The sequence below is a fragment of the Motacilla alba genome, chromosome 12 (assembly GCF_015832195.1).
Source record: "Motacilla alba alba isolate MOTALB_02 chromosome 12, Motacilla_alba_V1.0_pri, whole genome shotgun sequence".
Taxonomy (NCBI): domain Eukaryota; kingdom Metazoa; phylum Chordata; class Aves; order Passeriformes; family Motacillidae; genus Motacilla; species Motacilla alba.
In genome coordinates this window covers 20080461-20099278 of record NC_052027.1, presented here as the reverse complement: position 1 = coordinate 20099278, position 18818 = coordinate 20080461, and the positions used below count along the sequence as shown (strand labels likewise).

Below are 18818 nucleotides of genomic sequence, written 5' to 3'. Positions count from 1 at the left end.
TGACCAAAAAATATAACACACAACTAAGTGCTTTGTTACTGCAAAGGAAGCCTTGTGAAGTGAGAGCAACTGCTGTATGCCTATGTGAGATGTAAGGAGTTATTTCTTAAAAACAGAATTTCATTTTTAAAATTTCAGATGCTTAACAGCTGCCCTTCACCCTTTAAAAGTAATGTCAGAAGAGCAATACAGCAAAAATGAGTGTATACCTCACTGGAACTAATGGGGTTAACATAGCATTGACAAGACAGGGTCTGACCTTCAGTGTCTTTTTTCAAGGAACATTACTGACTCCATTTAAAAGCTGACTAACAAGCAAGCACCCTCTCTGAAATAGCAGGGACAGATTTCAAGGCTGTGTAAATCTGTTCACCATACCAAGAGGAGACTTCAGTATTATCTAATAAAGGTCAGATCCCAGGGTTGAAGGGTTTGTGCAGACAAACAGCAGCGCTGATGATGCACTGGCTCTCTGCATGGTCCAGAGTGAGAATGGGTACTTGGGACTGAAGGCTAAAGGAGGCTCAGCCTCAGCCCTGCAGTGCTGAACTGCTCATCCTCCCCTCAGGAGGGTACCAGTGCTCAGCCTGAACTGCCCTCTTGGCCACATGCCACAATTTCTCTGCATACCAAATTATTCACACTGGAAAGCAAATGTAACTGGCTGACTCCAAAAGCTCCTCTTCATTTTAACTGGCTGGTTACATTCCTTCAGGATAAGAAAACCAGCAGTGTATTTCTTTTTTCATCTCAGTTGGTTAGCTTCACGTGGTACCAGGGCAGTGAGAGTCCCTGCCTGTCCCACAACTTGTTCTTGGCCACGCCACAGCACAAACCTGCTCCTCTTGTCCCTGGTGGCCAGGGGTGAAGGAGAAAGAGCACAGACACCACCAGGAAAATTTTCCCAGGGCCATAGGCTGAGCAAGCCAAAAGTCTGTACTTCAAGAACACATGCAAAGCACATTCATCACCTTAAAGCATTGTCCAAAACTTCTGACACCACAGCACAAGACTTCAGAAAGTTTCCGTATTAATCTTCCACCAGCAAAATCCCATAGTCAATCCAAACTGACTGAAATTCAACATTCATGGAACATTCTAATGTAAAGCCAGCCATCACTGATGGTCACTACGCTTTTGATTTCAGTGCCATGAGTTCAGACAATGCTTATCAGCTTTGATCCAGAACCAGGAAAAGTACAAATTTTATCATTATTACATGAGACATTACTTAAGTGTATGTTATCTTCAATGAAAACAGTTCCTTGGAGTGAATCTCTTACAAAATCATTTAGCTAGAAGACTGTAGGTTTGAATCTGGAAATGAAAACTACAAGTAATACCATGCAAGACAATTCCAACACCAGGAAAATTAATGAACATTGCAGAGGAAGGATTCTTGGATAAGAGGGAGAACTATATTAATCTTCAGCTGCTTATAGGCCATAAACAAGATGTTTTATAGACATAGCTGCAGAATTACAGTTGGGTGTAAGGAAGCTTTAAAGCCATCAGCTGGAAGCTTAGTAGCCAAACCCTGACAGTGCTTGGCAGGGATGTGGGATGGGTGTAGGGCTCTCTGTGCCACCAAGTACACAGTGCATTGCCTTCACACTCTTATCCAGAAGCCTTCCTCCGAGTTATTTCTCACAATCATTATTAAAAGTAGAAGAAAGAAAAAGAAGACTCCTTAAACACTGTTAAGCTCGCTCAGAGCTTCTTGTTCTGCTTGTTCAATGAAAAGAACTCTTTAACCTTACAGAAAGAACTGTAAGAAATCACCACTGTATAAGTTCCATTTTCATGACAAAGGTATGTTTTCACATATTTTCCATTTTGTAGTCATGAAGTTCACTTTTGGAATGACAGACCAGACAAGTTTGGACAGAAGTCCCCTCCAGACACGGCTCTGCACTCCCAGCTCAGCTGGCCAGAGCACAGGGTGTGCTTCGCTGTTCAGTGTTTACCTTCCACGGAATTCCCCACCACAGCAACGTCTATGTGCCTGGAATGTCTTTTCCCTGTGCCACTGGCATGCAGGAGGTTTGCTATTGAGTAAAACAAATGCTGTGCTACAAACAACTGACAAAATGTAATGGGTTCCTAAGTCCCTGCAGGATGTCTACCTCAGAGCACAAATACAAGAAGCACTTCAGCTGATCACTTCATACAAGATGTGTAACTCCCTAATATTAATAAATTTAACTTCTACTCAGAAAATTATTCCAGCAAGTTGCACATACAATGTCTTTGAAGACCCAGACTGAAATGAACATAAAATAGTGAGAGGTTAGAAGAGAAGGAAACTGAGGTACAGCCAGAAGTTCTTGTTGCAAGAGCTCATTCATCTTCTTCTCAATTCTTTTTCCCTGCCTAGGAGCCAGCTGCAGTCAAATTCCAGCTCCCCTGCTCCAAACACAGCTGATGCTGCTGCTCTCAGAGAATGTAACGAGGAGATGAGTGCTGTTACAGATCAGTGCCAGACTGGAGCCCTCACACGGTGCTAGGGGGATTATTACACAAAAAGCATCTCAGTGCCATTCTGAGACCAGAATATATTGCATCAAATTGGCTGAAAATTTTCTGGACCATATAAGACATCCATGGAAAATTCCATTTTTCACATCCCATACTCTCTTCCTTTTCAACAGTGCTCACTGATGATCCTGTACTGAGTACACACTTGCTTTTCCAGTAATTAGGATTTTAGTAGCCTGTTGACTTCTCTTACACCACTGGAGGCATGTCTGCCTGCATTTCTTTCCTGCTGCTCTCACAGAAGAGTTCCCGTACTGGTCCCCAGTGTCTGGTGGCCATCAGGCTGCAGGGTCCCCACTCCAAGTCCCCTTGCTGGGCAGCAGCTCCCCCACAGCTTCTAGAAATAACATTTCTACAGAGTGACCTCATACAAAATAAAGCTCATCCTAAGAATTCACCATCCTTACCCCTGAGGCATCCTCACGTGCCCAGTTCCAGTAACCTTGGTGGAAGGGTGTTCAGGACTAACACACACTTATTCCTCGGGCAGTACAGGTCACTGCAGCTGCGAGCAGTCACTTGCCCTGTGCAAGGCAGCAGTAAGGCCATGAGATCTCATCTGATGATTTTCATTATTTTTAAGATGTTTAGTTTACACACAGGAACAGCTCACAAGAGCCTCAACTTTTACACCTTTTAAAAGTTACTGATGCAAAGCCTCCCCTTTCAGGCAAGTCTTTGTACTGTTAAAAACTTTTAGAGATTTTTGAAGAGCTGTTGAAGCCATAAAAATTTATTTTGGTACTTGGTAATTCAAAACTATGGTCAAACAACTCTGAGCCCTTGTGAACACAATTGACCTCCCTGTGATTCACAACAGCACCACAAAAGCAAGCGGCACACAGACACCAAGGGGAAGGAATTACTGCTCGGGGGTTTGTGTGAATGGCCCCATTTCTGGTGTAGGAAGGGCAGGAGAAACTGCAGCCAGAAGTGCAGCAGCATGGCCAGGCTGGAGAGGGACAGGCAGGGCTGGAGAGGACAGGCAGGGCTGGAGGAGGCAGGCAGGGCAGCACAGCACGAGCTCCCTGCCCACCCTGGCTGCCCAGATTCCCACCCCACTGCACCCACCCGAGCCACTGCCACCATCTCACAGCCACCCCATCACCACCAGAGCATCCCAGGATGGAGGGAAAGCAGCAATTCCAGCTGGCAGTGACCAGCTGCAGGCACGGTGACTCTGGAATGCTGCTGCAGGGCGCTTGGCGTGTCCCAGACACCCACAGGTAGTGCTGGAGCAAGGCAGGTGGCTCCCGGGAGGCTCTGCAGCCCCCTGGCCTCCGGCAAAGACAGGGGAGAGGGAAATGTACAGAGGAGGTTTGCTAGCCCTAAATACAGCACAAATACTTCTTTCTCCTACCCCTCTCCCAGCCTTTGGCTGAGCACAAACACCCCCAGTGCTTTGGGATGGCAATTTAGGACTTTCTGGCGGCTTTGGAAAGGAATTGGTCATCTCAAGCAGAGCACAGACAGACTGGGAACACTCAAGAAAACATAAAACCTGCTTCCACATAAGGGGATCTTTATAAAATTCCAATTACTTGCTGGCATGTTACCTAAGAATCCCTGAGAGGTAAGAGATATTGCTCACTGTGAGGCCCAGGGTAATGAAATTACAAATCCTTTCATGAGTAAGCATATGCTAGAAAGCTACGTTTATTTGGCCTACATATTTGAAACTGTTCAAAAGGTTATTGTCTCACAAAATCTGGATCAGGAATTACTACTTATACCTTCCTTTCTCTAACAAGGAGCTATATTCAGAGTTGGTTTTAATTCCTTGGTGATCGATTAGAATAACAGACACATTACTGCAAAGAAGTCTCATTTAAATTCTGAAGGAATTCAGAAGGAATTTTCTGAAGGAGTATCAATCACGCATACCAAAAAAATATACTCTTGGATACTTCTATAAATAGCCAGCAAATGGAGTCCCCTCAAGAAACCTGGTGAGCCCAACAGCCTTCTCTGCTCAAGTGGGTTCATTTATACAAAAAAACTCCCATCTTATTTTCATACTTTGTCTGCAGCATGTTTGAATTTCAGAACTGAGATTCAATGCTCTTGTTGCAAACCATGGATGGAGCTGACTTTGCATAAATAATGATTTTTATCTCTACAGAACGTGCACATGAGATGGGTTTTCAAAGGTATTTTGGTGCCATCCTAAGTTGGGTGCCCAACTCCAGTTGTATTATGGTAACAATTTGAGATTTAAACTATCTTGGTACCTCAAACCCCTGAAGGCAAGGATATCTGAAACCCCCCTGTGTTCAGTGTCCCTGTGGAAAGCCTGTCCCATGCAGGCTGCCCTGGGTTTGTGCTGCAGGGAGGATGGGTCTCCCCTGCACGCCCCAGCCAGGTGTGAATGCTCCATCCTGTTCCACTTTCAGTCATCCTCTGCACATTCCCTTGGTGCCAGCACTGAGCACAATGGATTTCCTCATACAGAACACTCCCAGCCAGCTGTGTGAGTAACTCCCTGTGCTGCAGCACCAACAGCCCGGGGTATAATGCATTTCCAGCTGAGGAAGTCTGACTGCACCTCACCAGCACACAGAGCTGTGTGTGGGACAAGAAGTGTGCTCTTCAGAGAGTACTTAATGGAGGCAGGACTGGCAGGAGCTGCAAGAACACACATTTCTCCCACCTTGTAGACTGTACCTGCCCGTCGTGGTCCCCAGTGATTCACACTGCAGGCAGCAGCTGTTACCTTAATTTTATGAGTAACACAGGAAGATGGAGGGCCACCTTCTTACACATCTCTTTATGAGATTGGCAGGTGCTGGGGTTTGAAAAGAAAAGAACTCAAGATCTGAGCATTTCTTAAATTATTTAGGCTCTTAGAAGTCGGCAGACACCTGACTGTGACAAGCTACACAGCTTTTAGCAAAGCATGGCACCCAGTCTTGTCATTCTGCATACCAGGCTTGTGCCTACATCACTGCACAGATCTTTGCAGCTTTAAAAAGGATCATTTAAAGTATATTTTCTAACTAAAGACCACTATTCAATATACAGCTATGGCTTAAAATACTCTTTAAGATAAGTAGCAAAACAACCCCATAAAAGCCGACACAAAAGTACTGCAGCCAGGAGCTCATGACCTGTGGTTAATATCTCTGTTTTAGAAGGAAGATGCACATGAGGAATGGGAGAAGGACAGAGGTGAGGAGGGTCTGGGCTCTACAGAGGAATTTCTGCAAAGAATAACATTCCCAATGCAGAGCCTGCAGCTCTGAGAGGTGCCCTGAAGCCCAGCCAGCTGGAAAACCAAGAGCAGGATCTGACTCAGAGCAGCTCCCAAAACACAGCCAGGTGAGCAGCAGCCATGCAGCAATATGTCCAGAGCCATCACCCAGACACAAACACCAAAGCACTGGCACTGACCCTGAAAGCATGCCCCTAGGACAGGTCTGGACACAGGGAATTTGGCTGCTGCCTGCGTGCCTGGGGCCCCCCAGCCCTGTTCCCATCCCTCAAACGGGACTGCTCCCATCCCTCACATGGGATGGAACTGCTCCCATTCCTCACATGGAACTGCTTCCATCCCTCACATGGGATGGAACTGCTCCCATTCCTCACATGGAACTGCTCCCATCCCTCACATGGGATGGAACTGCTCCCATCCCTCACATGGGATGGAACTGCTCCCATCCCTCACATGGGATGGAACTGCTCCCATTCCTCACATGGGATTGCTCCCATCCCTCACATGGGATGGAACTGCTCCCATTCCTCACATGGGATTGCTCCCATCCCTTGCATGGGACTGCTCCCAGCACTGGATACAGACCCAATGGAAAGCAAGAGCTGAGAAAGCAGAGAGCCAGGTCACATCTGGCCGTCTGTGCCTGCAGATTGGATACTGTGGCTACTGTTTATTGCAGAATCTGCAAACAGTTACTCTGAGTGCACTCCTCTGTGTCATTTGGGTACATTTGGGTTTTCCTTGCACTCTCTGCTCACAAATCCATGCCTGAGGCGACAAGGGAAGGGTGCAGGGAAGGCTGTGCACCAGCAGCTGTGAGGGAATCAGGCCCCCACATATCATACATGGGATGTTTTCATCAATAGAAATGGTTGAATTAGTTCCATTTTTCCTTCTAAACTAGCATCTGGCTGCTTAATAAAGTACAAAGGCCACTTTTTGCAGAATAGATAGACTTTTTTTAATTTTATAGTATTTCAATCTGCCTCCTTCTGCAAGTATCTTGAACTGCCTTATTCCCATTCGTGCTACCTCAGAACTCCAGCTACCAAAGGAACCACTGAACACTATCACCCAGGGCTGTAATTCATGCTGATTCACACTTGCTGGCCCAGAGACTTTTTCTCCTCATACACCTGTCTCCTGAGGTTTATTTTTATTTCTCAGATAACCTATTTTGAGGCCTCAAAGCTGACTTCTTCCTGTTACAGAAAGGACTGGGATAAAGTAGAGAACACAGGATTAAGCCTGAGGTAATTCAAATAAAAATGAGACAACACTTCACCTGATAGCAAAAAAACCAAACTAATTGCAAACAGTGTTTGTTTCTGAAGGACCATGCAAGCATTCTCCCACCTCCAGTGCTTTTTATGGTGGCAGTAAGAGGGACAAAGGGTGGGTGTGCTCAGGGAATGCTTCCAAACCCTCACTGCAGGTCTGCTTTCATGGAGTCATAGAACATCCAGGAAGAGACCAAAAGGACCATCAAGTCCAACTCCCGGCCCTGCACATGGATCTGTCTGCCCTCGTTTCGGAAATTCAAGGTCACGTTTCTGCAGGAGTTTCAGAATCAGCAAACATGCAGCAGATGGGTGGGTTGGAATCTCAGCTACAGGAGCCCCCCAGAAGTTCCTGCCTGGGCAGGATTCACCTGCAATAAATGCCACCCTCACATCCACTGATCTCAGCTCCCAAATTGGTGCAATTTACTCCAGCTTGAGAACAATTACCTTTATCTCTAAAAGCCACCACAGTAAAAAAAATCACCAGTCATGGAAGATTTTAAGTGGAAAAACACCTCCACTCTGAAACATGACAGGTCCAGCTAGATCCAAACTGCTGCTGAACCTGCCAAAACCAGAATGCAAATCATGAAACATTCACAGTGAGGCTGCTTGCCACCTGAGTTACATTTATCCAAGGAACAGCACTCTACTGCCAGAGCAGAAAATCATAACAGAATTTGACACTAAGTTCTTGAAATATATTTTAGTCAGCCCTGCCCTGATCAGGGCATTTTGGGATGAGGAAATAGGCAATACAGAAATTAAAATTCCCCACATTTGCTACTCTTGCAGTAAGTGACAGGGTAAGATCAATGTTTGGAGAGAGACTGTATAAAGAGAACAGTCTCCATTAATCTCAACCCTTCCCATGGTGAAAGCACTTAATTTGCTCTTTCTCAGCTGAGTAATTACCTCTGCTGTACACTTACAGCTCCTTTAGGAACGCAGTAGCTGATGTGAACACAGGACAATACTACAGATGAAAAACAATGCTAAAAAGAAGAAAGAAAACCAAACCACAAAATTAACCTTTCCTGAGCACCAAAGTGTTCCATGTTGTTTCTACCATTAGATTACGGATGAACCAGCAAAGATTTGGGAGATGAAAACTCAGCTACATATAAAACCAAAGTGAGATATGTAAAATACAAGTAACGAAGCCAAGTTTTTAACCAAAGGCATCAGGACCCAAGCACAGCAGAATTCTGGGGCCAGGATACAGCTAAACAGGAGGAACAAATGCAACAGCCACCTAACTTGGGCTGAAAGCCTCTCTGGAAGCTCCCAAACTTTTCTAAACTCTGGGGGAAAAGAAACACTAAACAAAACATGAAAATAAATCTAGAATGGCCATAGAGTCACAGAAATGTACCCCAGAGTACTCTGCTGAGAGCTGGTCGAACAGAACCCTGCACACTGCCAGACTGGCTGCAGCCTCATTAGGGAACAGCACAACAGCCCCACAGGCTCTAAAAGTCAGGGGATTGATGTAGTTTACACCATGCTGACAATTCCTGAAGGGAGAAAAGAAGTTATTTGGCAATTCTGTCAGATTCTGTCATTTTATAGTTGGAAATACATGCACAAAATTTATGTTTTCGTTCTGTATCTGTAGGTGAGATTAATTTTCTTTCAAGTCTGACTACTATCTTCACTCCCCCTCCACCACTGGCTCAGGAGTCACTGAAGACACAAGATGTATGTGTTTTATTACTTGAAACAAATGGAGCTACTCCCATGAATCACAACCACGTCAATTAAAGCAGCATAACGAGTGGAAGCACTGCTATCCCTAGGCATGAGCGCTGGTCATGGCAAAAGAGAGCCCTCATTTTTTGAGAGGGTGCTACAGCTCCATACAGATCTTCCACCAATATTCCTGATGGGAATGGTGGGGCAGATCAGGGGCTGCCTGTCCAGGTCCCATCTGTCAGTCAGTAACTGTGGGTGATAGATATGGCTTGGTGGCACCAGTCCTGGCTCCAAAACATGCAGCTTTCATGGGGTAGGGAAGCAGCAGCCTTGGAGCTGCAGCATCTACAGCCAGTCAGAGAGTTCTGTGCTCCCACGGGACATTTATTTCTCATTTCTACCTCTGCCATATTTAAAGGAAATCACAGGTATCTCAGCTAAGGGGAAAATGACACCAGTGATTCCCAAGCTGCTTCTGCCAGCTGAACAATTCATGCCATCCATCACATCTTGCTCCAGGCACCTCAACCCAATCCATTCCCCAACCAGACCTGTCTCAGCCAAGCAGTTCCTGGGAATCACAGACTGCAAATCACCCAAGCAGACTCTAAAATTCAGTACTTAGTTCTGCTGCTGAACACTTTCACCGCAGCAGACTTTCTTAAACCCTCTCATTGAAAATTTCAGGGCACTCCACCCGTTTCTCCTTTTTTGAAAGAAGAAGAAAAGGCAATTTTATATATAAAAAAATCTTCTTTAAAGTTACATCAGGAAGCAGGTTATTGTGTGTCAGTCCTAAATCAGGCCCATGTATCATACACAGCCTTGGTGCATGGCTCAGATTTTGCGGTAGGCTGAAGCAAAGAAAAGGGAAGTCAAAGGAAAAGGAAAAAGCTGCCATCTCCATCCATGGACCTGGCACACTTTCTGTTTCAACAGCCACGAGGTGCTGTGTGTGTCGGGATTTAAGAGTCTGAGCTCCAAATCTGCTCTCCTCCTCCCATGTACCTTAAACTTCTCCAGGAGACAGACTGGACAGCTCAAGATTTAAGGGCTACTGACACAGCCCAGGAGAAATGCCACTGCCTAGGGACTCATCAGTATTCTTTGCAAGCATCCTCCAGCTGAGTCTTGGGAGAACATTTTGTGCCAAATCTTGAAAGAGGAGGTACTGCTCTTGATTTGATGAAAAATGAATTGGAAATATGAGCTGTATATGTGCTAATTTACAGCGATGAAGTTTGCATTCATTACAGTAATGAGCATTGCATAAAGTGTATAATCAACATTCCCTGCAGATGTCAAGAGGAATCCAGAGGCAGGGAGGAAATACGTATACTTGCCACAGCTGATCATAAACATCATAAACTTCCAGCTCCACGAAAACATAACACAAGAGAGAGCCCTTTTTCTCCCTACTAGTCCTCAGGCGTATTTGAGTATCTCTCGAGTTCTTGAACTAATGAGCTTAGACAGGCTTTCAACCATGAGATAAATACTACAAATGCTCTAAATATTTTTATTTAGAGAGTGAAAGCACAACTGTTTCACTTCCTCTCCAGAAGAAGACCAAAGCTACAAATGTGATTACACTGAGTTGGTAACTGGAGATAACTAATTAAATCCTTCTATGTAGAGGAAGATGTTTCTTTAACATCACAACAGAAGTTAAAAGTAATTGAAGAAAAATGCCAGAGTTGAATAAATCATCATGTGAAGTAAAGTTAAAATACCAGAAAGCCCCATCCACTGTCTGTGAAATCAAAGCAAGGTAGGCAACAGTGAAATGATACCTGTTCTGTGAAATGAAACACAAACCACCTCCTGAGGGGATGGAAGAAAGGTTGCTGGTGGTTTGGTTGATTTCAAGGCGATGTGCAACAGTAAGAACAACACAGTAGAGGATGAGCACCAATGTTACCACGAGTAAGAGTTCTCTAGACACCCACACTGGAGTTGTTCTTACCTTCTGGAAGCCTGGGGTTAGCGTGGATGGAGTTGGGGTCCCCGTCCTCCTCAGGATGGTACCGGTACAGCGTCTGTGACTGCTTTGGGGAGGACTGGCTGCGGTCTTCCTTCAGAGCAACAGGAGGAGAGGTTGTTGCACTGAACTTCACCTTGGGGAAATCATTCCCCTCGAGGCTTTCATGGGATGATCTTGCTGAGCTTGGCTCTGTAAAGTTCACCTCTTTCAAACCCTGATACATGTTGTTCTCTGGCTCTTCCTTCCTGGCATGCTTTTTCATTTTAGAGTGGGGGGCTCTTTCTTGCTCGTGCCTCTCTTTGTTCCCTTTTGGCCTCCTCTCCAACTCCTCCAGGTGCTGGGGTGTCTCGGTGGTGGCCGTGGAGTGCTGGGGAGGAGCCCCAGCGGTGGCTGGCGCTTCCTTGCGTGTCACCTGCTGGAGAGAGGGTGCTGTGGTGCGGGGCAGCCTGCGGCGCTCGCTGTGCTCCGTGGCACCGCGGACCTCGGTGGGGCTCAGGGGCACCGGGGTGGTGCCGGGTGCTGCCGTGCCCTCAGTGTGGGGGTCAGTCAGGGCTGACGCCGAGGGAACCGCACTGGCCGCCAGGTAGTCATAGTCCTCACCCTGCTCCTGGCTGAGGCTCTCGTGCTCCAGGTGGGATGAGTAACTCCTGTACTTCTTTGGGGACTCCACCTGGGTGTTGTCTCCCTCGGAGGCCTCCTGGTCGTAGCTGTAGGGATCGTCGTAGTGCCGCTCGGGCTCGCCATTCTCGGCGTCCCCCGGGCTGGCCGTGTTCAGGGAGAATGTGTCGCAGTCTGGCAGCTGGTAGCACATCAGCTCCCCGCCGGCATTGGGGCAGTGACAAACCTTGCAGGGGGGCATGTGGAAGGTGTGCCCCGCCACGTACTTCTGTCCATCGTGCAGGCAGCCGATGCGGCCGCACTGGGGACACCCGTCCGCCGGCACAACCGCGTCGATGCAGTTCGGGGGCAGCTCTGGGCACAGCATGAACTGGCAGCTGATCTTGCCCCCTCCCTTGGGGCACGAGCACTCGGTGCTGCCGAAGTCCACGAAGTAGGACTGTCCCTCGGGCACCTTGCCGTTGACGAAGCCCACGTTGACGCAGTCGTAGTACTGGTAGCCCTCGCAGGTGCAGCCGTGCTGCAGGCACGTGGCACAGCACTCGCCGGGCTCCAGCACGTCCTCGATGCAGTTCTCCAGGGTCTGGCACTCGGCGCCCGTGCAGTCCCTCTGTGCCTGGCAGCCACCCGTGCACAGCAGCACCAGGAGCAGGGCATTCCAAGGGCTCTGCTGCCAGCTCCAGGCTCTGGCCATCGTCTTCCTGAAGGAATGCGGCTCCGCTCCAACCCCGCACGTTCAGCCTTGGCGGCTCTCCTGGAAGGCTGGGGCTTCAGCTCCGATTCTGCAGTGGCCTCCTAAGTTACCTTTTCTCATAGATCCTGGAGTTATGAAAGAAAACTCTGTTAAAGACTACACTCAGCACGTATCCTGTTAAACATTAGAGGTCTTTAAAAGTTGGGATGAAATCCAACATCTGGAAACCTAAGGACAAAAATTAATCATAATGTCTTCCAAGCATTAGAGTCACTAAGTTTGGAGCTGGATGCTTCTCCCACCCCTGTTCTGAAAAAGAAAGGAAGAAAAAATGGTTGTGACTGCTCTGAGTCTGTTGGCAAAACATATATATTTCAATAAAAGGAAGGCCCTTCTTTATACTTCAATGCCTTTTTGTTAATCTTTCCAGCTAAAAAGATTTTTTGGCAGAGAATAAGTAAATACACTGTTCTTCCTCTGCAGATATGAGCTTAAGATAATTATTCTTTATGTTTTAATTACAAAGACTCAAATCTTAAGGAATTTTTATAGACAAAACTTAGCCTTGGGACGTGAGAATTTGTCTGTATACATGTTAACTCAAAATCTGGATTTTTTCTGCCTCCTTCCCCCACTGAGCAATCTCTTGCACTTCGGTCTTCAGCATTAAAAGTTATTTCTTTGCTCCCGCAGGGATAAAATAGAACTTCTTTGTGTGTTGTGGTTACTTTTTGGTTACACATCATACTAACTATCCTGTAATTCATATTAAGGGCCAGATTCTTCACTCACAGAGGTTGGCACAGCTCCACAGCAGGACTGTGGTGCACAGAGGGATTGACTCCAACTTCACTGGAGGACATTTACAACAACTGAGGGTGTGCCACCACTGGCAACCACTTCTTTTAGTTTTGACAACATCAGCAGTACTTTTTAGTGAATACTAAATACTATACTATACTCTGAACACACAACATACATCTCTACATACATGAACTGCCACAACAACACTGTTAAAATGCCTTGAAGAGGAGAAAATAGTTTGCTTTCTAATTACTAAGGCCTTTGAACATCAAAAAGTTCAAGGGTTAATCAGGTGTTGCCCTTTATATCAAAATTATGCTCACAAAGCTACACAATTAACATGGAAAACCACTTACAACAAAAAAAACCATTTGCCTATAGAAATTTTATAGAACCGGCAATCTGATTATTTTCCCAGGACCCTTCCCATCATAAAAAAAACCCAAAAAACAACAACCCTAAAACATTTATCTAGGGGGTAAAATACAGCCACATCACCCAGAACAATGAACCACACACGCAACAGGAGTTGTGCCAGAAAATCCGTTCAGAAAGATTACTTCTCCCATTCAAAGGGGGCTTCCAACAAGTTTGCTCAGTCCCTCTGGCAAGAGGCCAGGCTGTGGAAAATGCCTGCCTGTTCTGATAAGATATGGGCAAACCGTGCTAAGAATTTCCACAGTTCTGCCCTGGAATCCCAATTACTTCAGTACCTTATACAGAGACAGAATTCTTACAAATGTAGGTTTCCTATTGCTAATTTGAGTAAATCAGCTGAGTATGCTAAAGGAGAGTGATTGAAAAATAAATGTCAGAAAATACAATAATGGCTTGGAACAATTTCACTTTTTCAGAATCTCACTGCTCTCAAAACCAGGCTATTTCTCATGAAGGAGAACTTTCAATATGTGGTGCTGAAATTAATTCTTCAGAATGCAGCCTGGGAATTAATAATTTATCCTGCTTTCAGCAGTTTTTCCAGGTAATCCAAATTTGTAATTGTTACATTGCTTTAGCTGGGAAATAATGAATGGGAGGACAACTACAGGTGACTTCTGTAAGGGGCTCACAGCAGGATTTTGTCACATCCCCTCCCGTGGTACCTCCTGACTGTGATGCCTCAGTGCAAACCCCATGGGGAGGCAGCTGAGCTCAGCTCTGCCCTGGCCATATTCCCTTTTTTACATCAGGCTTCCCTGAGAGCCCCAGCACCCAAAATGGGCCATGTCGGTGTCAGAGACGCAGGTCTGGCAGCCTCAGTGTGCACCAGGGCAGGGCCAGGCATCACCTGTGGGACAGGTAAGGGACAGCCCAGCCCAGCCAGCCCGTGTGGGGCACAGCTCCAGGTAAATGGTGCCCCAAAACGCCTCAGGCACACGCTCCCAAAAGAAACCCCTGTGCTGAAGCAAGAGGCAGAAAGCAGTCATCCCTCACAGGGAGAGTGTTCAGGGACAGCTGAGGGTTCATCACAGGACAGTCCTGCTTTGGAGAAAGGAGCTGCTCCCCTGTGCTATCACCCCCTGCCCCCCTCGCCCCCACCCGTTTCTATCCAAGGGTTTGTTTGCTTGCCAGGGTCACCGCCAGTCCTTCCTCTGTTCCCATCCTTGCTGCCTTGCCTCTCACCCACAGAGAGCTCTGAGAGCTCACGGCCAGCCCTGTCCCTGCCTCTCACGCTCTCTGCTCCGTGCCCTGCTCAGTCCCCCCTTGATTTCCTCTTCCCACCATTTCCACATCTCTCAGCATTTGGGTTTTCAGGCTTAACTGATAAGGCCGAAATCCTTATAAGCCCTTCCTCCATGAATGACACTACAACCTTCCCTTTCCTCAGGCTCACTTTCCTTCCTCAGAGGCTCCTTGGTTGTAGTGCAATGACTCCAACAAAAAGTGTCATTTTATTCCTTTAAACCACTGCATTTCCCTGTGCTTTCTCCATCTGTTTCCCACACCCATCACTCCCCCCAAACCATAAACTCACTTATCAAAGGAACAGCCTCTACTTCAGGCACAGAGAAAACCACCTCTGACAGAAGCACAGACAGGGCTGCTGAGCCCCAGTGAGCCCCCATCCCTGCACACAGAGCTGTGCTCCTGCCAGCCCCTGCAGCTGCTGTGCTCCACCTCTGGACCCTTGCCCTGCCCCAACACTGCAGTGATGTTCTGATCCCCAGCTCATTACTGGGGAATGGCACCAAAAGCTGGAGCTGTAAATAAAGGTCTCTGAACCAAGAGGGTAAAAACAATACGCTAGCTCTGTAGGACAGGGGAGTTTATTACCAGCAGATGTTGTTGCAATAATTTGTTTCCATTAACTATTTTAATGCTTTCCTTGATGTCCTTTTACACAACCAGGGCAATACACAAGAGCTTCACTAAAATGAAAATTGGTTCTTTGTACTCTCACCAATGTCCTTCACCCACTATTACAAAGTCACTGATTTTTGCTGTTCCGTTGAGTGACAAATTATGCCCTGCACACCTAAAATAAAAGTCTTTCAAAGGTTCTGCTGAAAGCTTTAGAGAGCTCTACAGTAAGGGAAGTATGTGCCACCCATGCCAGGCCTCATGCACTGCTTCATGTCCCAGGAGAATTCCATTCATGTCCATAGTGGAATTTCCTAACCTGTATATCCTGCTCTGCTTTGGTTCAAGGGCTGACCCTGATGGCTTTACTGGGTTTTACTGGGCCATTATTAAATAAGTTGTTGCCATTCCTGTCCTCATAATACCTCCTGAGCAAGCAGGAGTGTCCGTGCAAGAGAGGGGCGATGCTCTGGACTGAGAGTGAGTCCCTCAAATTCTACCCACATAAACATGTGAGGTAAACCAGCAGTAAATGGAGGATGATCACACTGCTGCAGTTCCTTATGCCTCAATTCCTTCTTTAAAAAATATTCCTAAGAAAGGCAGAGTAAAGACACCTTATGGAAAATCAGCTTTAAAAACAGTCCAAATAAGCATGAACTGCAGGCACACATTTTCATGGGAAAGGAAAGCAGATGAACCTAGTATCTGTGTGATGGGACAGCCAGGGCTAAAAGCAGCAGCCATCAAAATTGTAACTAGTCCTGGCTGAAAAACACCATATTCCTGTCTCCTGGCAGGGGAATAAAACAAGATTTCAAGATGCTTATTTCAATTCGGTTTAGGGCCAAAAAGTTATAAATTCTGACTTTTTTTTTTCAAAACAATATACTGCAAGTGATTTACTTCATTCAAAGCCATAACATAAAACCAAAAGAAAGAATGTTGACTTGATTAAAATTGTTCAGTCATATTACTCTAAAATGTTGATGAAACCAGTGTGTTCCCACAGAAGATCTAGACATTTTAAATGAGCAAGCTCTTTAAATTAAGAGGAGCATTTTATTGGGAGATCTTTTTTCCAGATGGTTTCATTTCAGTGCTGAACCTGAAAGATTATTTAGGTAAGCAGAGGTGACAGGAGGCACTCTCCTTCAAAGATTTCACCCAAAGACAATGTCTCTGGGTGTGTGAAGGGTGCCCCAGAGACATACAGAAGGTGGGCACATGTGGAAGAGATGCCACAGGAGCAACACAGGAGCATTCTGTCAAATGTTCACTGAACAAAAGGAGACAGCCATTTATAAACAAAAAGCAGTAAAGAGAATAAATCCAATGCACTGTAGGAGAACCCACTGACTTCCATCTTTAAGATGTATCTGCAATTTCACCAGCTGCAGATCCCTGTGAAGAGGTTTAGACAGAACAGTTCTTTTCTCTGACCCACCTCTCAGTCCCTCACTAAATTGCCATTTTAGAGGACGACAGTAATAGAAATGCTGGTTTGATCTGTATCTTCTACTTTTGAGAGTGAGCAGGGCCAGATGCCAGGCTGATGTAAGAGCAGAAGGTGGCAGCCATCTGTGCAGTCCTTCCCGTGCTGGGTACCAGGAGCACACGCCCTGCTGGGTGTAACGGGGGGAACAGCCCCTGAGCCTGCCCAGGAATCCACACCTAAGGTTCAGACACACAAAGAAAAAACCTGTGGGAAAGCCAGCGTGGGGCTGGCACTCACCACCTGTGCACAAAGCAAGTTCATCAGCCCACAGAGCTGCAATGAACCATTCTCCTGCTTTCCCATTGCCAGCCAGCTGAAATTGGCCCTGCAGGTTCAAGCTGTACGTGAGCAGGGACCAAACACAGCCCAGCTCTGTGCTGGTGAATCTTTTGGTGATGCTGAATTTCTGTCACAGTGGTGAAAGCTCTGCAGAAAGCAGAGCAGCAGGCAGAAGTCCATGTGCTCACCCGTCCCGAGGAGCAGGGGGAATGTATTTCCCCAGTCCGAGCATTTTCACACCTCTCCCCAGCCAGAGCTCCGGGCTGCTGCAGCTGCCAGCAGCTCTCCCTGCCTGCGGTCACAGTTTAGACTGTGGGAGGAAGAAGGGAGGGGACGGAAGGAAACAACAATTTTAAAACAATCCCTTTTAAATGCAAGAGAAAATGGAAATTTGTGAGAGCATTTCAATCTTGTATGAAAACCAGGAAAAAACCCTAAACCCACTAAGTCCTGACTGGGCTGTGCCAGCCCATGGATTAGATCTTCCTTTCACACCCTCTCAATCCGGAAACTTGTGATCTCACCAGGCGCTGGAAGGGATTGCTGCTGGAAGGGACTGCTGCTGGAAGGGACTGCTGCTCTCCTCACAGAGGGAACTGCAGGGCTATTCACTGGGAGGATGAATGAAAAGGGAGAAGTGTTTCCATCACTGCTCTTATGCAACATTCAGGCCCGGGGCCCATCATCTCTGCCTGCAAATTACTGGAATCTGAGCTGAGCTGAACCCCTGTGTTGGGCAGAAGGAGCAGAGGGGTAGGATGAACCTCAGGGTAAATCCCAGAAGCTGCTTTTTGTTATTAAAAGTAAAGCACTCAGGAGTTGTCAACACTCTGGTTCTTGGCTAAACAAGCCTGTGTTCAGGAGTCATAACTTTTGCAGGCAGTTTTCCTCAGCTTTGTTTTCAATATGAAATCAGTTATCATTAACCCCCTTTTCATGGAAAAGCTTTTAAAAATGGACATTTGGGAGTCTGGAGAAATTTTTCTCAATTCAACAGTGAACTCAAGAGGAGACAAACAAGAAGAAAGCAGGATGGGATCAAAACTCACGCAGCTTCCCAAAAGAACTCTGATAAGAACTCCCTTCCCAGCAGAAGTGCCCTTGGGCAGAGATGCTCCAGAAGCTTCCCAGGACATTCCCCATGCTCAAATCCAAACAGGAACCTGACACACAGTAGTAATGGAAAAGCATCACCCAAGGTATTTCAGCTGAAGTAGCCAAGCATTAACAGAAGTGACCAGGCAGCTCTGGGACTTATTCTTCCACAATGTGAAGGGTTTGAAGGCTTTCTGAAGTCCCGGAGTGCAAAGGCAGCCTTTTTCCAAGGGAATGACAGAGCTAGGGAGGGGAGAATCATGTCTTGGGGCTATTGTGTCAGTGCTCCCCTTCAGCCCAGCCCAGCAAAACAGGGCAGGTACTTGGATTCCAGAGGAGTGAAATCGTGTGTCATTGGGAGTCGCCAGTGCAGCAGATCCAGTGACTCAGAGGAAGCACAGCAGCTGCCCAGGAGCCAGAGATGAAGGGCTCACATGGGACATGGGGAGCTCAGCACAGGGACCAGAACAGCAGGGACAGGCCCAGGACTCTGCCACAGGGACCCTGACAAACTGACCATGGGATCCCTGACATACTAACCACGGCCTCCTCTGGACAATGCACAGGAGGCTCAGCAAGTCCTGACAGCTGGGCCAGGGTCACAGCCCTGCTGCAGAAGGAGCCAAACTCTTACACTGGAGTGAAAATAAATGTGTTTGCTATTGATACACTTTTTTTCTCTTCTTTTTACATTGCCGAGTTTCAGGTGACTATATATACTCCTCAAAAACACAATTAAATAATCCAGCTATTTCCACACCAGCCAAAGAAATCTAGGAAAAGATTAAAGCAAACTCAGCAACAGCCACGCAAAAATG

General features: G+C 46.6%; 1 protein-coding gene across 7 annotated transcripts in view; it reads right to left on the bottom strand.

The window, feature by feature from the left end:
- FBLN2 (fibulin 2) overlaps window positions 1-18818 on the bottom strand; it is a 90796-nt gene that overhangs the window by 53628 nt on the left and 18350 nt on the right. For 6 of the 7 annotated variants that reach the window (XM_038149410.1, XM_038149409.1, XM_038149408.1 and 3 more), the window contains exon 2: window positions 10694-12148. In XM_038149410.1, the coding sequence (XP_038005338.1) occupies window positions 10694-12023 (1330 nt within the window). In that variant the 5' untranslated portion in view covers window positions 12024-12148. Of the gene's footprint in view, window positions 1-10693; window positions 12149-17954; window positions 18198-18818 lie in introns of those variants that run through there. The other variant, XM_038149411.1, reaches the window with a different exon arrangement.